General features: G+C 42.7%; 1 protein-coding gene across 1 annotated transcript; it reads right to left on the reverse strand.

Annotated features, from left to right (window-relative positions):
• Positions 1 to 32: 32 nt before the first annotated feature.
• On the reverse strand, positions 33 to 24,304 carry map7b (microtubule-associated protein 7b). Its single transcript, XM_069655964.1, has 19 exons — positions 24,130 to 24,304; positions 14,717 to 14,887; positions 14,542 to 14,619; positions 13,759 to 13,922; positions 11,839 to 11,956; positions 10,811 to 10,921; positions 8,846 to 8,941; positions 7,468 to 7,587; positions 5,649 to 5,821; positions 4,779 to 4,918; positions 4,276 to 4,505; positions 4,033 to 4,183; positions 3,755 to 3,923; positions 3,551 to 3,655; positions 3,418 to 3,468; positions 3,294 to 3,327; positions 3,087 to 3,201; positions 2,810 to 2,994; positions 33 to 1,821 (listed from the first exon to the last, which is right to left on the reverse strand). Exons 1-19 carry the CDS (start codon positions 24,302 to 24,304, stop codon positions 1,811 to 1,813), a joined length of 2,397 nt encoding a protein of 798 aa, XP_069512065.1. The 3' UTR covers positions 33 to 1,810.
• Positions 24,305 to 24,921: the final 617 nt, after the last annotated feature.

Raw genomic sequence — 24,921 nt, forward strand, 5'->3', positions numbered from 1 at the left:
GAATAATAAGAAACACATCAGTGAATATGTAATCAATTCAAAAAGTTTTATTTACCTGCCAAACAGTTCGGCTCCAACAAGTTGTACAATGATTTCAGTTTTACGGTAGCTCAAAGATTTCATCCCACAGCCGCTCCTTCAAAGTGAAGGGCTTGTTGGTTTTCAAAGCTTTGTGGTCAGTCTTAGTAAAATATATCAACTTTTACACATAATTCATTAGATATCTATGAATATTGTTACTTACAAGTGATTCTGCTTCTGTGAAAAAGAAGCTCAGTCAAGGTGGCATGTTGAAAAACAGCCATCGATGTACTACAAGCAGAAACCAGCCCTACATAAGACAGACATGGGTAATCTTTCTGAAGTTTCCTTTCATTTTGGTTGTACTGCAACACTCGGACAAAGAGAACAGACTAAGCGACAGGGTTCTGAACAAAGTGCTCAGAGAGCAGCATTAGTGGGAGATGAACGTTAAAGCTGGGAGTTTAATACCAAAGGAGTGTTGTGTTTTTGTCCCTCTTGTCTGCAGTCAAACTCTTCATGAAAGACCCATTATTTGACATTATAGCTCATCATAATCAGATTTTCTTTTTAAACATAAATCAAGAAAAGAAAGCCACTGGAGATTTCAGGCATATAGCCCGAAATGCCAGAGTTCATACTGGGAATGCATACCTTCATTCTTTCTGCGCTGCGGTAAGGCAAAGACACATCAACATTAGCAGCATCTCTTATTAAATCCTTCATCAAAAAAGATCAAATTTCAAAATTATATTTTTTTTTTTTTACTCGCCTGGCCCAAAGAAAAGTTAACTTCCAACACTGCTCAAATAACATTGTGACAGGATGCAGCATTTGTAGGGGAAATATAAAGGGTAAACAAATTAAAGGGGCGGTACTTTTTTCAATTTGAACAAAAAGTGAAGACAGGAAGAGGACAAAAACAAAGAATCATTTTATCTGTACAGCAATTAAATAAACTAAAAAATCAGTAGTTTACACCCTAATTCTCTGAGAACAGTATTTTCATTTTGTCATTATTTAACTTAAACTCCCATCATGCTCCGACACAGCAGCTGCACCCCATAATAACCTCTAGTCTGAAACACTGTAGACACAGAAAATATATTACATGACACGTTCCAGTAGTCTTAATACAACTTCATGCACTGTTACCATTCCTATATCGCCTCTCGTCTGACACATTTCAATAGAAATGTTAAATTGTGAGAATTAAGAGGTTCCAGTTAAAGAGAGCAACACGTTCATGAAACCTTGTAATTCCGAGTGCCAGTTTTAACGTCACATTGTTTTTATGTTCAGATTACAGTCTGTTCTACAGCAACAAAAAATCTCTTCAAGTATCATGGCTGAAGACTTTACAGCTGATCTCAGTTTACATTATTATCATTCTCTCATTTACACACTCACGCAAACATTACCGGAGTCACAAAATAGAAGAGGCATTCAATGCCTTCCTGGGATTTCAGGACATTCAGAAAGACGAGTGGTTTGGGCTGTGACAGAACATTATAACTGAATGTAATCGTGGTCAGAGATGATGACGGAGAGATCATCTGTTCCCCAGAGGAACAAGAAACTTCTCTCTAAGGGAGATCTTTGGAGACACCATCTTTGGGAAATGGCTGCGGTGCCCTCCTGACGGGTGAGAAAGTAAACCTCTGGAAGGGTCTGGCTGTGTTGCTACTAGTCCTTCCTTTGGTTCAGTCCAGCAGCTCTGTGGTTCCTCTCTCTGACCGCCTCACTTCCTGTCTCTCTGGGTGTGGATTCTTCTCGGTCTAACAGGGCATCAGGCCACATCTAAAAACCAAACAAACAATAGAAAACTTCAGTTGCTATAATGACTATAGTTATCAAAAAAACAGACCTCTTCAGAAATGATCCAGATCGTCTCTTCATTAACACGTGATTTATCTTGTAGTTGTGCCACCTGGTACAAATGTTCTGCAGTAAGCTGTGGTTAAACAAGTTAGTGCAGGATATGGATGTCATGTACCCCGCACAACTTCTTGTATTACTGAATTGCCGGGATGATTTGATTACTGCATAATGTCTGTTTAACAACAGGGTTGATGGGGTTAACATAATATTAACAGTATTAATCTTCTATAACAGAGGAAAAGAAGAAGAAAGAAAAAGAGCAGAAAGACACAAAAATATATTAAAAATAAGGCCACAAACTGAGAAAACAGGGGATGGGGGATAAACCTGCTATTATCTTTAAGTATAGTTTATTGTGCCTGTGGATTATGCATGCTACAAGTGTAGACCTGGATAAAACAAAGACCTCCGTCTCTTTTCCCCTCCATTGTCAAAGATCTTAAGCAAATTTCCGGGTACTTTCAACTCTGTCATCACTTATTAGTGCTTCACAAAGCAGTTGAAGAAATACTCCAATGGTTACATATTTAGTGGACGAGTAACTGTACATGTATGAGTAAACATGTAAAAAGTCCTGTTAGCAAGGTTAGACGCCTCACAAAAGAGGTAACGGCGCACAGCCTGACGTCACGAGCTAAAAACACTGTTTACCACGTCTCTCACGTCTTTGGAAAGCTACAATTAGAGCCACATGAAACAGAATGCAATTTGGAATTTGCAATTTTGGTTTTCAGAGGCTCAGTAACGCGCCGTGTAACTTTATCAGATTATATTTATAATGTTACATGATCCCACCAGAAGCTAACCACAGTGAGCGGCGTCCTCTGTAACTACATCATGAGAATAAAATGAGGCTGATTAGAAACGAAAGCAGCCAGAGCGAAGCGGAAAGTCGATGCTTACTGACCTGGTCCCTGCTGGGCTGAGATATCCTCCATCCCGCTGAGAGGCTTTAGGAGACCGTTCTCCCGGAAGGCTATGACAGGAACTCTCTCCTCCTCCTCCTGCTGCTGCTGCTGCTCCTCTCCCTCAGGAGGAGACAACCTGGAATGTGAAGGCAGTACGATCACCTCCTCAAACTCCCCGTTCTCCCTGGAAAAACAGGATGGAAAGAAGACTGTTTAATATGTTATCCTAACTACAGTCTCCATTTAAATCAATATAACGATTAACATGACAGTTACCCCTGGTCAGGTTGGCTTAGCGGGGTGGTGTTTTGGTTGGAGTCAGGTTGTTGACCATTGCTACTGTGCGTCAGTGACACGGTCACTGTAGATGGACCCGGAGAGGAAGGGGTCACTGGTGATGAGAGACAACAAACAAGATAGTATTTTAATACTCATTTTCTTTAAGAAATAATAAAATAATGTACACAAAATAATTAAAGTTACCTGCATTGTCTCCATTCCTGTTAGGAACGACTTTCTAGAGATGAGACAGATTTAAAAAAGAATGAACGTTCAGGAACAACAAAGATATTTTATGGTTTTGTACCACACGTCTTTTAGCTGTTACCTTGTCTGCTGTGTCAGAGCGCCTCGTTCTCTTCATGATCTCCTCCAGACGCTGGTGGAAAAAAGAGCGTTTAAATAAATTGCACATGAGGAATATTGTTTAAATATTACATGTGTGTGAGAACATGTGTCACCTTTTTTCTCTCCAGGCGTTCAGCCTCTTCTTTCTGGAAGTGTTTCTCTCTCTCCTGCCTTAGTCGCTCCGACTCCTCTCTCTGGCGTGACTCTTCCTCCTCTTTCTAACACACACACACACACACACAGAGTTTTATTTCATGATACGATCGACTGACTTGACTGGGTCTGCAAAGTTTAGTCTTCAGTTTGATTCCTCTCACCTGTTTCTGGAGTTTCTCTGCCTCCTCTCTCTCTTTCTCGAGTCTCTCTTCCTCCATCTTTCTCTCCTCCTCTTCCTTCCTTCTCATCTCCTCTGCCTGACGCTGAGCCTCCTCCTCTCTCTTTGCTCTCTCCTCGGCCTTACGGCGAGCAATTTCCTCCCTCGCTAACCTGTATGGCAAATGAACCGCAGTCAATCATGCAGATAAACACAAACACAGTAACACACACACCCCGCCCTTGCAATGTCACACACATATTTACACGCAGCACAGCTTACCTCGCCTGCTCCTCTTGTTGTTTGCGCTCCTCTTCCTCCTTCTCCCTTTGCTCTCGGGCCAGCCGACGATTCTCAGCCAGGATGCGACTCGCCTCCTCTCGGTCTGTGGTGCCTGCGGAGGGCCTGTGAGCTGGAGGACTGCTTACCTTCTCTACAAGAAAAAAAATTTAATTATGAAAGTAAAAGCCAATTACGGTGTCATGATCATTTGAGTGTGAGAAGGACATCACGGAGCTAACTGACCGCTGACTGCTGGTGGTGACTGCTCACTGCTGCTCTTGTTCTGACCCAGCGGCTGAGGTCGAGGCTGCAGAGGACTGAGGACCTGTTCTTCTTCCTCCTCTTCTTGCGCTCTGGTGGGTTCAGGGCTCTCGGGTGTTATCCTGAAAGGACGAAGGTTTCCAGGGTCATCTGGCCCTGGAGACTTAAGCAGCTTGGGGGTCGGGGGCCGCTCTCCCGGCTTTTGAGGTTGTCTGTGTGTGTGGGGGGAAAAAAGCAGCATTTGGCTACAAAGTACTGGCCAAATTATGACTCGACAAGTTACTTTCATCTGGCCATTTGAGCTTTTTTCGTGGAACCTAATTTACTGATACTCAGAAATCCTAAGAGCCCTCCCAGTAATACTTGTCCAAAACCTTTCAAGGCTGTCACGACCTCTTCCTGCCCCCAGTAATCCATAACTCCAATCTGTCACAAATCTCCTTATGTACCTCATTTTGTCAACTGTCATGGTTATGTTCGCCTACCTGCCAGGAGAGGGCGCTGTCCCTCTGCTGGTCTTCTTGCCTAAGGAAGAGGAGCGCTTGTTGGGGGGTAATGTCAGTATGGGAGCCAATGGGAGTGACAGGTTGCTCCATGACTTCCTGACATTGTCACGGTCCTTATGCTAGTGATCGACAAGACAAAGAGAAATTAGCGTTCAACATAGTGTCAACAAAGTGTTTCTTACATGTTAAAATAATATAATGCTTCACAAGTTGTCCTCTGCAACAGAGTTATCAGGCGTCACAGTAGGTCCCAAGAGTCAGGTTGCCCGACTGACGGCAGCAGAAGATGATCAGAAACCGGATTAGACTCAGACAGCCTTCCTGTGGCTGTACATAACCTCTGGCATCAAGCCATGACAACAACATTAAAATCTAACCCTAGTTGATGCCATCTCTCATGTTATCATTCCCTGCTTGTGAACTTATATGTGATTATAGTAAAGAGTATACTGTATGACTGGATTATTTATTTGTTTGTATACATGTAGGGTCAATGAATATGTTCCAGCTCACTGTGAGGAATACAAAGAACAGAAGACGCTGTGCTTTTAAGACCTTAATGGTTTAAGCTGTGACTCTGTGGCAGCAGACAGATGGACACTGGGTACAGTGTGTGTCTGTGTGTGTGTGTGCGTGTGTGAGAAGCACGTCTACACAGATAATGTGATGCATTGTAACTGACTGATCTGGGACATCCTCAACATGAAAATATGAACAAGAGGAGGATGAGGAGTAAAAAGCAATGAATCACTTATGAGTGTGAGCCAAAAAACACCCCAAAAAATACATGATTATTATATAGTCTAGATATTCAGTCTAACACAGATGCTGGTTGATGACATGACCCACCTGTGTGGTGCCGGTGGTCCTCCTACGAACCGTCTTGGTGGAAGACGTGGCCGTCTCCCTGCTGAGGCTCCTGTCGTGGCTGCGGCAGTGAGGAAGAGGCTGGGCCTGCAGGGCCTTGAAGGACATGGAGCCCATAGGGTGGCAGGACACTGAGCGAGGACACACAGGCATGGCTAAAGTGATGTACGAGGTGGGAGTGTTTTAAGGAAGGTATGGATCAGGGCAGTGTGCGGAGTTATGGAACATCATCAAGGGTTTGAATAACAGGAGCACAGAGCGAGAAAGGAGAGAAAGGTGTGAAAAGGGTGAAATAAATTAGAGGAAGAGGTGAGTTTGGGAAGAGCAGCCAAGGTTTGAGAGGAATGAAAAGATGTTTGGTGGAAAGAGAAAAGAAGAAAAAGAAGACATTAGTGCTACTGAAAGAGCAACTACTCACACACTACAGCTATCACTAGGGAAGTAAAAGACATGAACGTTATGTGTTTAAGAACAGGGTTTAGTAGAAGCGATTGGCCAGGTTAGAGATCAAGAGAAACTAACAGCTTTTAAAACACACCACATGGTGGACAAAGGTCCCTCTCACTTTGTGCTTTTACACTTTAAGGCTTCTACAAAGGAGCGGTTTTGGCAAACCAATCCCTGCTTTAAAAAGTGTCTTTAAAAGGTGAAGCACTTCTATGTGAGGCTGTCATCCAGAGAGAATAAACTACCGACTATGAACACATTAGACCCAACACCACGTAGAATAAGTGAACACGCAGCAAACTACACATAAAACAAGCAACAATCACGCACTGTAGAAAATGTTATAACCAAGTGTGAGTAGCGGAAAGTGAAAGAAGATACAGTGTGTAAATGTGAGCGAGTTCTTGTGTGTGTCAGAGTAACAGTTAACCTACCTAACTTTATCCTTGGCCAACATAGCGGTTAGCTAGCTAACATCACCATTAGCTATGAATTTACTCCTTTCCTACAGTAAAGTGTATACGTTAAATATTCTATATAGGGGAGCCCCCTAAGATATAAGAATGAACTCACCATATTCACATGGCGGCCATTTTCCTTTGACTTCACACTCAGGGGGAAAGCTCAAATGCTGTAATAATGTCGTACCGCTGCGTTCAAGGTTCATCAGTTATATAGTTATTTTCATCATTCATAAAGGGCCATATTTCAACTTAAACAACATATTTGATAACTCAGTAGCGTCAACTACTCCTTAGCTAAAACAACCATTTGATAGTGTAACACAATACAATCGAAAAGCTAACAGTAATGTTAGCTAGCAAGCAGTATTGTTAGCTAACGGTTATGTTAGCCTGAGATTAGCTGAATGGTGTTAGCTTTTGTACATTGGGTTATCAAATGCTATCCATTGTATTTTCAGTTTTTGAGAAGCGCTGAAATTATATCTACTTTTTAGATACTGTACATTTTGCACAATTTACAACCTGAACTACAAAGGTACGATGTAACAGCATTTGAGCTTCCCGCACAGAGCGTGATGTCAGAGGAAAATAGCCACCATGGGTCCAAAGTTTTACGCTCTGCTCCTGTCAATATGAGAAAACATCCGAAACAGCTCACTTGTTTACTGTACGTGTGTGTGCATAGGTGCAAGCTTTGGGTGCCTGACACAGACTGGTGATGGGAAGTTTCAGACGGTGTAATGCTTTAAGTCTGGCCAAATCTGATTAACATCCGAACAGACCAAAATATAACCAACATGAATACTTTTAGCACTATGACCTGCAACTTTCACCTGCTACTGTACACAAGAGCCAGGGGGCGTCTTTCATGTAGGATGTGAGTATGTTACCCGTTTGGTCTCCAGACAGACTCATTGCACTGCGGCTACGAGCCAAGTAGGAGTGCGTTGGCTGCTGCAGGCGGTTCACCACATTGCTCTCCCATGGCGTCAAAGGAAGACGGCGCAGGCCTGAACACACACATGTAACAATTGAGGTTTCATAACAACTAAAACTATTAACAGCCCACTGATTAGCCAAAGCAGATTATAAATTATGCATGATTCTTGTATTTGTTTCATTTTCTTCCCTAGCACTCCACAGCAGCGTAGACAAGGGCTAAAATAATGTCGTTAACATGCACAGGCTGCTCTGTTACACCTGCATGCACCGGTTTGGTAATGATGAGGGGAAGCAAACAGCCTGGAGAGAAGCGCAAATCAAGAGCAAACACATGCAGGAGAGTAAACAGAAAAAAGGGACCTATTGCACCTGCATTTTAAGACAATTGTCTTTTAAACCTGCTTAAAGAAATATACAAATCAAGCATGAAAATTAATCAAAAAGTATTGATGGTTTTTATGCAAGTAAATTACAATAATTGGCCATGCAGAGTCTTGGTACCTGGGTAAGGATGTTGGACAAATATTGTAGCTAACCATGAGTGGACAATTGATCAGTTAATTATTCTTCATGATAACCTCATTTGCCACTTACAGGAGACAAAGGACAGTTTATCAGGCAAAACATGCAGCATTGCTTGCTCGGATAATGAAGCAGAGTTCAAGGTTGCAGGTTTTAGAGTGAGGGGCAAAGATACAACTGGGCTGGTAACTGAGCAAAGAAAGCAGAGTCTCTTCTTATCGTCAACATTTTCAGGTTTCGTGTTACACTTCTATGTGTGATGCTTCTCACAGTGTCCGTTCAAGGGTACGCAGAGTTTGTCTTGGCAGAAATTTCATTTCTATAATAATGTGTGCGTCCCATTGATGAAAAGTGGGTGTTCAGTTTTCAGCTGGGATAAAAACAGCACAAGTGTTCCCACAAAAACAAAAAGATTATCCTGCAGAGGATTAGAGAAAGGGGTCACGCTAGAGGGGGGAAAAAAATCTTGATCCCTCTGGTAAAACACACAAACACATCCACATTTATTGTACATTATAAGCTGTGTGGACACTGGATTTGATCATTATATTGTAAATATTGCCAAACATATCATACACTAAAGTATTACTTCCAAATTCTTTACTCAGACAAAATGTTTAAAAAAAAAACAAACAAGCTAGGATTATCTCTATCAAAGAACCATCAATGATCTATGAACACATGCGAGGTAATCACAATGTCTTTTTGAATTGAACAGTTACCAGCCCATGATCTTGTGTAGCTTCGCAGCATAGTGTCTACCATATATGAGGGACCAAACTGCAAAAAATTCCCATTAGAAACCTGTGTTTTTGTGTTGGGGCGTCTTCCCCTGGTGTAGGCGGGATTTGGACTGAGCTTTGCTAATGACAGGAGAGGAGGCTGTTCTCAAGTGTAAGCCTGTCAGCAACATATGAACATCAAAGAATACGTTATCTAATCAGCAATTAATTAGCACTTTAACAATGTATATACTTCGTAGATTAGATTGACAGTCTAAGAAAATATTGCTCATTCGCTTTCTTGCCAAGATTGGATGAGAAATAAAAACTACTCTGTCCAAATATGAAGAAACAGCTAGCAGCCTGTTAGCTTAGCATTTGGACTGAAGTACAGTTTGCTTAGTTCAGTCCAAAAGTAACAAAATAAACCAACCAGTACCTCTAAAATCCATGTATTAGGCAAGGGATAATGTATATTGAGCAGCTTGTTATCGAGGGATGGAACCCCGGCAAGGTGAGCAGGACCCCGACGCGATTATCCTATTACCCCGCTTATTACACGGCTTTATACTTATTACACGGCTATGTACTTATGACATTAATTATTTGACACAAAATATTGATTTGGAAATTATTTTAATAATTTAAAAATGCTTATATTTCTGTTTTCCGTTTACTCACTCACAGTGAGAGCTGCATCCATAGCAAAGGTTAACTCTAGCCCTCTTAAAATGAGCTAAGCGAGCTGTTACTACTCACATTAAAATTAGCTAAGCTAGCTGTTATTACTCACATTTAAATGAGATAAGCTAGCTCTTCTTATTACTCACATTTAAATGAGCTAAGCGAGCTGTTACTACTCACATTAAAATGACCTAAGCTAGCTCTTATTACTCACATTTAAATGAGCTAAGCTAGCTGTTCTTATTACTCACATTAAAATGAGCTGAGCTAGCTGTTCTTATTACTCACATTAAAATGAGCTGAGCTAGCTGTTCTTATTACTCACATTAAAATGAGGTACGCTAGCTGTTATTAATCACATTAAATGAAAACACTTCTACTGATGTCTGTTGACATTTTCTTTCCACTCACCGTCTTCAAACACCGCCGTATCCCGTACTGTGTTCTGTTTAATGTTTACTTCATGTGCCGTCTTCAGTTTTGCAGATCTCTCTGTCGTAGCCTACAGTTTTTCGTTTTCTTTAACCTTTAAGGTTTTTTCTCTGCTGTTTGTCTCTTTTCTTTTTCTCCACTGTACACAGACCGACATCAAATTTACCGGACTTGTAACTGACTACTGATTGTATGATTAGAGCCGAATCCTTAGCAAAAGTCTGTTCTTCATGGCAATGGTCCGTTATCAAAAAATAGCAGACCTCAGAATGCCATAATTAACATCAGAATCTAGTATTTAACACAGCTGTGTAATAAGCCATTATATCTTGTTTGTTGAATCAGTACAAAAGCTCAGGAGTAAAAGTGATAGGTAGGTTAATAGGTAGGTAATGGTTTTAACAAGGTCATGTGCTAGATTATAATATATCTTCATTGTCTGAAAACCTCACGACAAGACTCCAAAAGCAGAAGTTATTATTGCTAAGCTTTGTTTTTGGCAGAATAAATAAACAAGATTTAATGACAAAAGCTGATAAATAAAGTACTGAGCTTTACAGGCGCTAGTAGAGTCTCTCATTTCCATTTTTTATGCTAGGTGAAGCTAAGCTAACCATGTGCTTCATCTGAACCGTCCAGACATGAGAGTGCTACCGATGTTTTCATCTAATTGTCAGCAAGAAAGCGAATAAGCGTAGCTCCCAAAACATTTTTCTACTTCTACTTTTCACATATGATACTGTTTTGTATATATTGTTGCCACTGTAACCCCAAATCTTATTTAGTACATAAAAGAAAACAACATGCACTTAGATGTTTACAAAGCTTAAAACACACAAATACTTAAGATGCAGCCAAAGGCAGACCATCAAACGTTGATACTGTGATGAATAATGTTGGTTTTTATTTCATTATATCTATTAGTTATTACCTCGGTCCGGTGAGTGGAGGAGTGTGGCAGAGGAGGCGGAGAGACGCTTTGAAATAACAGGGTCCGTATGTTTGGATAAATTCATCGTGGACACTGACCGCCTGTCAGCGTCTGGAAACAAAGAAGAGACATGAAAAAGAAAATGTTTATTAAATGGCTGGACTTAAGAAAGAGGAGGTGGAGGCACCAATCTTAAAGGGTTATTCTAGTCTATTTTAGTTAAACCAGGTTAGAAAAACTACCAACTTGTTGCTAAAGGGGCAAAAACATTAGAAGATGAATTAGTGCTAAATGTCATCTAAAAATGGTTTGAATGAATTATCCTGTCTTTGGGATATAAGTTATAGAAAGTGGATCGCTACACAGAGCACTAATCATGCCTTTAATGTTGGCCTACATCCACACTATTGCCTGTGTGCGTACATATACAGTGCTAGAACCAGCGGTCTAACACTGGCTGTCTAACTGACACAGCGCTATCATATTCACATTGAGAGGTCATTCCGTATCTGCGGTAGAGACTGAGAGCACCCTGCATGTGCTCCAGTCCAGCAAGGTCGAGTGGACAGAGGAAAATCGACTCGACAAAACCTGGACCAGGAAGGGGGGGGGGGGGGGGGAGGACAATGGCAGAGAGACACAGAGCAGAGAGGAGGAAGAGGAAGATCCGAGAGTGAGAGTGAGAAAGAGAGAGGGAGAGGCAGAGCAGGGTGTGAGTCAGCAGTAACAACAGAGGGCAGGGGATCTGAAAAGTTCAAATGCAAACATGGCAGAACAATATTGACACGCAGAGGCAGGCAGACATATTTACACAAGAGACACACAGGCCGACATCAGGGAGATGAGATATCAAAAAGTATTCAATACACCTGAAAGCACTGATACTTTCAGGAGGAGAAGTGTTTTAACAATGCAACAAAAAGAAGACTGAAAAGCAGTACAGTGTGTGTCAACATACTGTAATGACTGTGGGGGAGTGTTGTGAGTGTTGCAGGTATTGTGTGTTAATGTGTGATGTGTAAAAGTACCGGCTGGTGTGCTGGTAGTGTTTGGGTGCAGCGTTCCTCCCCAAGACCAGCGATTGGACTTCTGTCTGGTTCTCTGGCTCCGCTCCAACGTCCGACGAATCACCGCCTCATGACGAGCCTTCAGTCACAAAAACAACAACAATGACAACGTCGTCACTTAATCAGCCTTAAAAAACAACCCAGACATGCAGATAATTCTGCAAGAACAGACGATCTGTTTTTTGCTTTGAATAGACACTAGCAGCCAAGTGTGTTATGTTTAGTCTACTGTCATGAAGCAGATAAAATCAAACCTGTGATAATGCCGCATGCATTCTGTTTATCTCAGTGTTGTGCTGGGAATTTGTGGTTGCCAGGAAAACGCATTTACCTCTACCTCTTCTAAAAATGTCAGAGAGAACAGTTCAATCAAAGCCTGGTTCTGGACACTGTGGCTACAACATCACCAGTTCAGTTCCTAACATGGGCCCAAGTTGCAAAGGCAACAACTAAGTGGGTACCTTTCACGTTTGTTGCATGTCCTGCCACTGCATTCCCTTTCAACCATGAAGGCAAAATGCAAGTCACAAACAAACAGTAACAAACCTGTTCCAAACTTGTTACTACACGACATATGAGTTTAAGATTTCTTTAAAGGAGCAATTTCCCCTGGAAAAAGTCAGTCAAAGCTGGTGTTCTCTGTAATCAACAGAAGCAATAATATCTGAAATTGGTGCCATAGCTGTGGAGAAAGTTGTACAAACAGCTCGTGGTTTCGCCCATTCTACATTCCTACAACACCCAGCATGCATTGCGCCCCTCCCTCTGAAAGGAACGACCCAGCGAGAGACGCTGAATTGAAATACTACCGTTTTACATTCAAGGACATTGATCGCTGCAGGCGATGGCTCAGAGCGGTAAAGAATCCGAATACGACGAGAATATACCGGTGGATTGTCTAATAAACCTTCAGGTCTGCAGTCTACATTTCAAACCTCACGATTTTGAACAAGACATGAGATCGGAGGCGGGCGTCCTAGATAGATAAAAGTTTAGCAAGCTCCCTGGCCTCCGCCAGATGACGCGCTTTACGTAGTCTGATGGAGGTTTTGCAGGGCCCATTGGAGAAGCGGATAGCGTCCTCCAAAGGCACAGAACAAGTGCATTTTTATGGCATCATCATAATGGCATTAGCTCCCCATAATAGCATGATAGGACTGAGGTTGAATATCAGCGAACTGGCCCTTTAATGCTGATAGTTTTTTTTACCCTCTGCAAAGACATTATGTTATTACAAAGTCATCAACATGTGTTTCCTCAGAATCATAATGTGAGTCTTTGACTTATTAGTGTCCCAATACTAAATCAATTTCCTAATAAGAGCCAGAAATACTTCTCACTACTAAGTAATTCATTAACTACTCAACAGGAAACCTGCTGCTGCTCATTTAAAAGGGAAACTGCACATCTATTGGCTCAAACACACCTCTGACTAACATCTCATTTGCAAAGAAACAACTCTGCTGCGTAAATAGCTGCAGTGAGAATTAATGAGAAATCTGCTTGATGGAAAGAAGCATAAGTCTATTAAATTCAGCCATGGTGGTGGTCATGTGCTCTTTTCATCTCAATTCCAACCAGTCCAGGATTTCCTATTAATAGCTTATTTATAACATCCTGTAAGAAATGGCATCACAGAAACTCCATACATGTTTCCCTAAGGTCTATTATGAGGTGTGCAGAGAAGAGCTGGCAATAAAGTTCAAACTCCACCTGACAAAAGAGGGACAGGGCATGGAGCGTGTAAATGGTTCACTAAAACAGATATTAGCCTGTTAATGAGAGGGAGAACTATGTTGTTGTAGTGAAGGGGTGCATGCACGTGTGTTTGTCAAAAGATGATAATGCACATGTGTGTACAGACGGCGCTGTGTGTCAGACCTTGTCTTCCTCCAGTTTCTGCCGTCGTTTCTCCTCCACGGCGGCCCGTCTCCTGTCCTCCTTCATCCTCTGCTCCTCCAGCTTTCTCTTCCTCTCCTCCAGGAGCTTCTCATAGTGCTGCTTGGCCCGCTCCTCTCGTGCCTGCCACTGGGCCTCCTTTACGGCTGATGCACACACACACACACATAATAATGACTTGATGCACATAGATTAGTGTGTTTGCATGTGCAGAAGAGAAGACATAAAAGTGTGCATAATCATAAGCACAAACACATGCCACATGGACACACACACAGGCTTATAGCAGCAGTGTGATGGGTCAGCTGTAGATCATGTGACTCGGCTTTAGCTCTCAACACAAAGCAAATCCCTCAGCCCCTCTCAGCTGGGGCCAGAGGTATGACCACTGTACTACAATATGAACACAAATACGCTTCAACAATGAAAACATACCAACACACACACAGACCACGACTCTGTTAAACCCATCTGTTGTGTTATGTCGCTCACAAACTACTACAAAAACACGCTTTCAAAACAGTAGCCTCCCTTCACCCTGTCCCATGGCCGGACCCATTATGTAACATTGGTGCCATGGCAATGGGGGTGCCTGGCTTTGGCCTAGACTTTTATGTAACAACCAGAGAAACAAGCTCTTCACCACCGACCAAGCTCAGCCGTGATGTGTTCGGGGTAGCACAATAAAGAAAGTGAGGGGAGCATTTAAAGCCCTTTAATGTATAGTCTACTCACACACACACACACACTTTAAGAAGTACACACCGTTCTGTTTCTCACGCTCCCCGCGGCGCTCACGGGCTAACCTCTGTCTCTCGTCAATCTTGTTGAAAAGCAACGAGTCTGCAACAAAAACAATCGTTAATAAAAGAGTCATTTCTGTCTCGCGTATCCTTTTAATATTTCTTAACATATTTTCCAATATTTTGGTGAGACTTGCCTGTTTTGGTGGCAGCATAGTTGCTGGGGCTGTTGCTGGTTGTGGTGTGAGTTAGCGTGGGGGTTGTGTTGGGGGTCAGGGTGGGAGTGTAGGCTTGTCCGGAGCCCGCGGAGCTGGGGCGGGTGGTGGAAGACCCTCTGCCATCCTCAGATTTATACTGGGAGAAGGACGCTGGAGACAAACACAAACAAGACATGTGTTACAGAAACATTAAAGAATAACAATAAGTGCGAGAACGAGAGATAGACCGAATGAAATGTACATGAGGAAGACACAACAAAGACAGTTTTAATTCAGAAATTTGCATAATCGAGTACGACTTAGTAAAACTCATCAATTCAGAAGCAACTTTTTAAGACTTAATTTATATGAGGATTATAAAGGATAAGTGCTGTGGCGTGTCCATTATAGACTCAACTATAAAGAAAACATGTCAGACACCCAAGTCTTGAATGCTTTATAAAATCAACTCCCTATGATAGGCGCCAAGACCGGCTGAGAACATTTTTTCCCCCCATGTTGTACATTTACACCAATAAAAATGTTTGCAATCCCCTTTACCAACAAAGTGACAAATAAACTAGAGCTTAAACTAGGGATGCACGATATTGGATTTTTTGCCGATATCTGATATGCCGATATTTTACAACTCATTTAGCCGATTACCGATACCGATATTTTTTTCCCGCACACCTAATTGCAGAGATCATCAACTCTCTTCTGTATTGGAATTAGCGTGCAGTATAATGGTGATACTCTTATCACATTTGTTACAACGGTCGGGGTGACGGGTCTTGAGATGGTTAATGAAGTTTGCAGTGTTGAAAGACTTTGCCTTGGCTCTTCCTCGCATCACCGAAGCTGAGCAGTCATTACAAATAGCAGTTTTGCTATCTATTTCGGACACATACAGAATAGAAACTTCCACATCAATTTTGGCTTCTAACTCTCTCATGCTGCAGGTAGACACACGTGACGTCATCATGCTGCGCCGCGCAGGTCTTCTTCGCGCCGGGGACACTGCGCTGAGGTCGGGCATTTAATCAAGTATGCAGCAGCCCATTATTTTATCGGTTAATTATATCGGCGGATATCAGCGTGTGGGCCGATATCCGATAGTTCATTTTTAAGCCAATATTGGCCGATACCGATAACGTGCCAATAATATCGTGCATCCCTAGCTTAAACTAAACAGTCAATGTAGCAAGTACATAACAACATGACAGACTCACAAGATACATCATCAAGTTTATATCTTCAGTAAAGCATGATTTATATGTAGAACATTTTGCCAGCACTATTCATATCTTTCTCCCTAATACATGACTCTAAGATCTATTTCTTGCTAGCACATGATTTCACAAATAACTGCCATACAAATACAAGTGTTACTGTTGTCCAGTCACCTCTGGCGTTAACATTATATTTTAATAAAAAGAACACAGAGACTGGATTAACCTCCTGTCTTGGTTTAACTTTTTCTTTCAATATCAACACATGCAAAAATACCCATTTACTAATGGGCTGCCGTCTTTCATAAAGGGTCATGATTTTCTGACTTTGACATGTGCGGTGCCAAAGGTTAATTCAAGGTCATTAGGTTATGATCAGAAACAAGAGTATCAGATCTAACCAAAGAAAAGCTGTAAGCGTGATGTACAAATAAAAACCAAGAGGCAACCTCTGAAAAATGAAGCCAGTATCGAAGTGCCACAAACTGCAGTTCCTCGAGTGGCCACTTGAAGCAGGCTCCAAAGGTGAGTCAATCCCCATTAGGCTCTATAATAAAGTGCCAAACTTTACAGTAGAATTAACATGTTTACAATCTAGTACAAAAAACAGTTTCGCTCTCTATATCAGTTCTTTTTCAAGACAACTGTACAGGGGAGGAAGTTTTATATGACTCACCCTTTTGATTTCCATTAATTATAAAAGTTACGCCTAATTAGGGGTGTGGTGGCTGTTGACAGGGGAGTGGTGCTAGCTGTTCTCTCGAGATCAACTCGGCTAATTCAGTCACTAAACTTAACCTCTCAGCCGTGTTTGTATTGCTGGTGCCTTTTGGGGATCTTTCATTCATAAACTGGAAAAATAAAATGGCTTTCTGTGCAGAATATTTTACTAACAGACCATCCGAGAAGTCTGTGCTCCAGCTTTTTAGTGAGGGAAAATCTGGTTTTAAGTTATTTAAATGTAAGCAGCAATTAGCTGGTATCAGTGTCTGTGCTCACTGTACCTGGCTTGCTAGCTTGTAAGTGTTTGCCATACATGGATGTATTTATGAGCTTTTGTTTTTTCCCCCCACAGAGAATACAGCAGGCAGTAGTGATGAGATACCAGTTACCTGGTAGTGTCATTGACCTGTTGCTGTCATTAGTCTGATAGTTAGCGATGGTCAGCCACTACCACAATTCATTCTGGTAACTAGCCTATTCGCCAGCTAAGGAATTAGCCACAGGCAAAGTCTGTATGGCTTTGATAACTTGAGTGGCGGTGGCCCATTCTTTATACATTCTATGATGAAAGCAAGCAAGAGAGACAAAAACAGTATGCAAGTGAAAGTGAAACAGAACATGGCAAGCTATGAGTGATAAAGCTTCATTAATAATCAGGGGTTAAAGTACACCAACTTCAATGTGACAGTCGGCATACATTCTCTAGCTTACATTCTGGATGCATGCAGGGCTTCTGCAGTGTAGGCAACACAATACAGTGTTCCCTGTATTCTTGAACACTTACAGTGTAGCAGTGTTTCCACTCAGCTCAGAGCTAGGCTGTTGATTAATGACACTACCAGGCCACGGGTGACTCAGCACTTTCACTTTGGACTCCTGCTCAAAGACACAGAGCTCAACATTGAGCCATGTGTAGAAACAGACGACCCTGCTCTAAAATGATACACACTTTTTATTACACACTTGCTTTGGATTGGAAAAGAAAGGAGAAAGAATTGTATTAGTGGGAGTGAACACTAAACATTCACACTTTCTTTCTGTGTGAGTTTGATGATGAGTGAGAGTTTAGTGTCCACAGAGACCAATCTGTCCCAGAAAGTTAAAGACTAAAATAAATCCTGTCCTCCTGACCCAGACTAAATTGCAGCACATGGACTCTACCTGAAATAGCACAAGCTACACACACTCTTCTGAATCGTTCTACATGGTTTCCTTATCACTTAGCTTTAGCGGCATGTAAGCTCAGTCAGGTAACCAACGATGCTGGTGGAAGAGAGGAGCAAAGTGCAAGATTCATATCCACTGTTAGCTCTCTTACGCTGGCCATGGACAAGCTCAAATGTACTTTGCATCTAAATGTTGCAACCAAAACTTTACCTGCTTCCTCCCTTTTTTTTGCACATTTCAATATGACTTTCCTCCTGCAGCTGAGTTTTGTTTGATCAGAAAAGCCAGTGTGATATTTATGCCTTTAACTACGATGTTAAAGTCTTATCTGGCACACAGGACTGAGAACTACTGTACCACACGTGTGAGCCTGTATACCATGTCTGTTAAAACAGCATTCTATGAGTCATACACTGATAAGCCACAACATTATGACCATGTGCCTAATATTTTGAAGGACCCCCTTTTGCTGCCAAAACAACCTTGACCCTTTGAGGCATGGACTATGGCATCCACTAGACCTCTGAAGCTGAGGTATCTGGCACCTGTATGTTGTGAGGTGGGGCCTCCATGGATCGGACTTGTTTGTCCAGCACATCCCACAGGTGCTCGATTGGATGGAGAATTTGGAGGCCAAGTCGACACCTTGAACTCGTCATCGTGTTCCTCAAACCATTCCTGAACCATGTCTGCAGTGTGGCAGGGCGCATCATCCTGCTGACAGAGGCCACTGCCATTAGGGAATACCGTTTCCATGAAGGGGTGTACTTGGTCTGCAACAATGTTTAGGTAGGTGGTATGTGTCAAAATAACATCCACATGAAGGCAGGACCCAAGGTTTCCCAGCAGAACATTGCCCAAAGCATCACACTGCATCTGCCAGCTTGCCTTCTTCCCATAGTGCATCCTGGTGCCATGTCATCCCCAGGTAAGTGACGCACACGCACCCGGCCATCCACATGATGTAAAAGAAAACATGATTCATCAGACCAGGCCACCTTTATCCATTGCTCCGCGGTCCAGTTCTGATGCTCACGTGTCCATTGTAGGCTCTTTTGGATGTGTGTTCTGACACCTTTCTATCAGAACCAGCTTTAACTTTTTCAGCAGTTTGAGCTTCAGTAGCTCTTCTGTTGGATGGGATCACACAGGCCAGCCTTCGATCACCAGTTGCATCAATGAGCCTTTGCTGCCAGTGAGTCTGTCGCCAGTCCACCTGTTTTCCTTCCTTGGACCACTTTTGGTAGGTCCTGAACGTCCCCACAAGAGCTGCAGTTTTGGAGATGCTCTGCCCCAGTCGTCTAGCCATCACAATTTGGCTCTTGTCAAAGTCGCTCACAACCTTATGCTTGCCCATTTTTCCTGCTTCCAACACATTAAGGACAAAACATTCACTTGCTGCCTAACATATCCCACCCACTGACAGAGGCCATTGTAACGAGATAATCAATGTTATTCACTTCAACTGTCAGTACAGTTGAATGATTTTAAAAATGAAGCCAGGGATGAGCCCCAACAGTTGGGTAAAGCATTTTCAACACTCTTAACTCATGTTACAATTACTCACTTTTTACTTGATTTCACTGCCTTTATGTTTTTCTTTCCTGGACTTTGGTGCCTCTGCAACCGACAAAAAGGTCCACTGATTTTGACACTTTATGGTTTGTGATGCAGAAAAATCGAAACCACCAATTCTGCCTCAACCCTTACACAATGACGTGGTTCTGTGGTGGAAAAAGACATGAGGTCATAGCTGAAGAGGTATCACATGTCTCTGTCACTGTAAGGGACATCTACAGATGTGTGTGCACAAGTACTAACAGGTCTCCTCAGGCCTCAGGTGCTTTATAACGGCTATTGTTGTAACAGGAAAGGCTGGGTCGGGCCGGGATAAAATAATGTCTAGTCAACATATTCCTTCTCTTACAATCGTTTTCCTTCAACAAAAGATTGATTCATTGAGGGAGAGCTATATTGTGCCGCGGTAAAATACTACACCGGACATTTGTGAACCGACCGGGCAAAGAACCAGGACCGAGACAAAGAAATATATATCCGGGGGCTTTTTAAAAATCAACACCCACAAAAGATCACATGACCATAAACTTGCATTATAGAGACACATTCTTGTACAAATTTTATTCAAGTTAACCTCTTGAGGGTGATGAAGTGGACCTCCTGACAAGCTGAGTGGGCCTCGACACAGTTAGCCAAAGTAAACTTTATGACTTGAACTTGAACATCATCAGTCTAATATTCTACCAAAGCTATTTGAATAAAAAGGCAGATGTCCACTTATCCTGCACACATGATACATTACACGCTATATTCTCTGATCAGGTAGAAACCACAAGGGCAGTTAATGGATGTCGAATAACATCAGAGCTGTGTGCGACATCTCATTTACAACCCTGAAGCCATTCTTGCTCTGCTCTCAAGTGTACCTAGTTTTTCCCAGTACTTCCTGATATAACAAAGCCGGATGCAGTGATAGTCTGCTTAGGCCGGGTCAAAGGTCATCCTGTTGCTTTGCAATTTTTGCTCAGGCTGGGTGCACATCTGGGCATCACAGGTTTGACTATACGACTAACTAAATGAAGCGTCATGCAGGGACAGAAAGGACAAAGTATTCAGCGATGAATGCTCTGGATGAGGGATTAGATTTGGACTAATGGATAATGAAACTAATGTACTTACAGTTCACGTCGGCTATTTTACTCATCATGTCACTGTTAACCCCCACACTTTGAAAAATAATCTCTAACCTACATCCACTCGTCCCCTCCTACGACATGTTTCTGCAGGCAAAATGGTGGATTTAAAACCACAACAGATTCGATTGCTACAACTAAACTTCTATACAATATCGGTATAATCGTCTTGCTTTAAAAGAATAATGCCGTGAGCTTGATTCCTCCTGCAGCATCTAACAGCCCCGTCCATCTGTCGTTGAGGTCATTAAACAAACCTCAAAGAGCAGCGAGCATATTTGTTTCTGCGTATTAGACAGTCATTAAACCACCTTTGCAAACACATGACGACATTTTTATTTGAGGCAAAGTGTTAACTCCCCGTGATAAATGCACACCAGAGAACCTCCACACCCTTAATACCTTACACCACAGTTGCACATGACAGTACCTCCATTTATTGCATGTAGTGAATGGGGTGAAAAAGTAAAGATGCTTGTACTTCTACAGCAGAGTCAAGTTTAATCTCAAATCAAATGGGATGGAGTGCAGAGCCAAAACAAAGCTGTCCTGAGCAGACATCCTGGGAACAAACCACAAGTCTTTACCTGGATTTTGGTTCATGATTCCAAGGGTGGCAATCCCAGGATGGGACCTGTTTAACCCCTGGCTAGCGTCCCACTCCGACTAGTCAGATTGGAGGGCCAGAATCAACGTTCCTACTTCCTGACAACATCCTACGCAGCGGAAGATAAGCCTGAATCCAAAGTCCATCGTGCAGTGAGTGGGACGGGGAAAAAAATAACAAAATCCCAAACAAGAGAAAAATTGGAACACCCAAAGCTCAACTTTTTGGGGGGTGAAAGGGAAAGCAGGAAGCAAGAAAGCGAGAGGGGTCAGCTTTGGTCGGTGTCACTGTCGTTGAGAGCCGGCTGAGTGTGAGACAGGTTGTGGCGACTCTCCAACCCCCATCCTTTTGTCCATAACTGTGTGTGTGTATATGTGTGTGTAACAGAGACAGAGAGTGAGACATAGGGAGAGTGACTGTTTAATCTGCCCCTCCCTTCCCTAATGCTGTTTGTGTGTGCGTGCTCCCTACCCACCCCCCACCCCCCATCTATCTGCATTCATTTGCGGTCAGATTAAATGGTCAGAGTTAGCGATTAATGCTGCGCTGACCGGGCCAGTGTGTAGCAGGCGAGCGCGCTGTGTGGCTCCTGCCTCCCCTGCAGCCTGAGAGGATTAGCCGCTGCTAATGCTAAGCTAAACGCTAAGCTCCAGCCAACGGGGAGGCAAAGAGGGCAAGGGGTGGGAGTCTTCCTCTCTAGCCCGAGTACAGGCACTCGGGCCCGGATTGCAGGCGCCCGAGAGGAGGGTGGTACTGCATCCGCTGCAAATGACAGTCAAAAGTTTCAGCACAGATGATAGGAGGCATGTCTGGAGTCGCCCTATTGCTTACATACTAGAAAGTCCTGTTGTTCCCTATACAAGATGTTTTTGCGAGGCTGTGATGCTGAAAGAACTTGTCATTGATATTAGCTTGATTGATATGATATGACAAAGTCAGAGATTAAGAACCAATAAATAGTAATTTTCCTCAACCAATTTTCCTGACTCAATGCTACTGACACGATTTACCACACTATACCTGATTAAATAAAAAGGTAGGCTGAGCTTGAACTCAACACAACCATCTCACATATAAGTGTACGAGCTATTTAGCCTATTCCATTTACACACATGACATAAGGGTAGCATCACAACATGACATGTCATTTTAAAATGAAATGCCAAACAGCTTAGCAGTAACCTGATAGCTGGAGATCAGCTCACTGCAAGAGCTCGCAGTCATCTCTTCGTTCCCCCCTCTCCTCTCAGCATATTCTCCTCTATTATTTATGGTTTAAGTGAGTTGTGCATGGATGTTTGCCCTATTGGGAGTACAAAACCCTTAGTATAAGAATTCTGTAACCCACTGAAAGGAAAGGAAATTATTTAGGAGACTGCTCCTTTTATATTTTAAAGCTGGTGCAGAAACAAATTATTTAGTTGCATGGAGGCAGATTAACTCAGAGCTGAGTAAGACTGCGTGTGAAAGTTATATATGTGATCACTGTTTCATTTTCCAGAGTCAAAGAACAAACTCTTCCTCCATCAGTGGGCCTCATGCAAGAAGCAATATACAAACACATTTTCTCTTATTTTTTATCTTACCCACGATTTTTTCTTATTTTGTTCTTAACCATTGGTTTCCAGGATTCACCAGTGTTTTCTTATTTTTTCTTGTCTCGTAAGATTGGTGGAGAGCACTCTTACCAAGATAAGAAAAAACTAAAAAAATCTGGTTTTCACAGTCCACAAATTGTTTGTCCAATGCACAAAGTTTTAAAGGTGAGAAACATAAAAAAAATGCATCATATAATCAATTTTCTGTTCTTCTTCTTCTTACAACTCCTTTTTTCGGTGGCATTTCTTCTCCTTGTGCCCGATTTGCACACGGCACAACATGCACCTGCCCTTATATAGTGTTTAAGGGACCTATGCCAACTACAAAAAATTAACAGTGTGCCTCGAATTTGAGATCAAGTTGGATTCATCATTCAGCTCTCCTGGGTAAGAGCAGATTGGGATGGTTAAGAACGTTTGGTACATCCGGCGTTGAATTCTCTTGAGATTTAAGAGACTGTTGCTGCAAGTGATAAAAGAGTTAAACCTTTAAATAGCACTTAAACTAACCCTTTGAAAATAATCTTTAAAGTAGAATGAATGAACATTAAATACTAAACATTACAAACTGACTAACTTACTAACTAATTGTATTTTCTGGTAAGGGCAGCAGCATGCTGCAGATTCAGAGTAGTTCACTACTCTTGGGACCCTCATTCTGAGCCAGACAAAAGTAGGTTACCTGAAAATATGGCACAACAGCAGTTCTCGACAACACTACATGAGAAAGAAGGTGTGGGATAAATCATTTAATTAATACCTGAATGAAAAACATACACCTATGCTGTTTTCAGATGATTTTGAGGTTCAGCCAGTTGCTGTGGCTGCAGCAACATGCTGCCCTGTTGACTGACCGCTCTGCTTACTGGTGCATTATAACCTCAAGTGTCAAGTGGAACTGCACCTTCACTCTCATCTGCTGTCCTTGTGATGACCCAACCTTGCCTTGTCAGCTGGTTGACTGACACACACACACACACTGCTTTCTCATCAGGCTTGTCAGCTACGCGTCTCCAGATTACTGAGCTTGATGGGTTAAGAGGACTTTTCCTCTCCAAGAACAAACAGTACACAAACGCATACGCTGATGTACATCACTTTAACAACTACTTTTTGTTGTCCAAGCTCCGACACATTCATCGTTTACATCCTCCAAACAAACACATGCCTTTACTGCTTGAAAATTTCAGGTCTATATTTGAAATTTGTCTTCTCCTGTGACTCTCCAGCGAGTTGTAGTTAAACATCTCTCTGCCCCAGATATTAACCCCTCCCTCACTTTCACACACAAACTGAGTTAGTGTAAATAAAGCAGCAGAGTACCAGAGCATGCACACTCATAGTGCTCTCCACTCATGTTCCTTTCCCTCCATACCTTTTTTCTTCTTTCTGCAAGCATCTTTCCGCCTCTGTCCCTCCTCTTCCTCAGTAATGGTGAAGAGTGCGGGGATGGCTGAGCGGCTGCCTCCCTTCCTCAGCTTCCTCTTGCCCCTCGAGCACCCATCGCCTCCTCCACCTCCTCCTCGTCCTCGTGCTTTACTTTCTGGCATCTCCTGCCCTGTTGCTAACCCTCGAGCCCCCGGCTACCTCACCCAGCCCCTGCCCATCCCACCCTGCAGAGGAAGGTGGGGAGGGGGGGGCAAGTCAGTGGCGGACGCCAGAGGATGGAGATGGACGAGGTCACCCCTAAAAGCCTTCTTCTTAGGGAGGACGTAGATGGCTAACAGCTAAGGCTAAAAGCTAACCCCTCTGGCTGCACATTGCTGCTCTGTGTGTGAGACAGCAGAAGGAAGCGAGAGAGGAAGAGAGGAGGATGAGGACAGAGGAAACAGAGCAGGAGAGATGGAGGAAATGAGATTATGAAATGTGGCAGATAAGAGAGAAAGGACAGAGTAGTAGGAGTAAAGTGAAGAGGGATGATGAGGGAAGAGTGAAAGTGAAAGACATAAAAACAGAGCTGCTCACTGTGCCACGTCCATTCAGCCTGCGATGGCACAGAGACAGAGAGTGCGACAGTCTGAGCTCTTGTAGTCTGGCTTAGAGAAGAAGACTTAATCCACAAGACTGGCTCGGATGAGGGCTGGAAAAACTGCACTTCACTTCCTTACTCTTCAAGTGATGCTGCTGCTGCTGCCACTAATGCAGGCCCCCTTTCCCTCCTCGCCTC

This window comes from Semicossyphus pulcher, unplaced genomic scaffold (assembly GCF_022749685.1).
Source record: "Semicossyphus pulcher isolate SPU_LCO1_2020_fin unplaced genomic scaffold, fSemPul1.0.p SCAF_11, whole genome shotgun sequence".
Taxonomy (NCBI): Eukaryota; Metazoa; Chordata; class Actinopteri; order Labriformes; family Labridae; genus Semicossyphus; species Semicossyphus pulcher.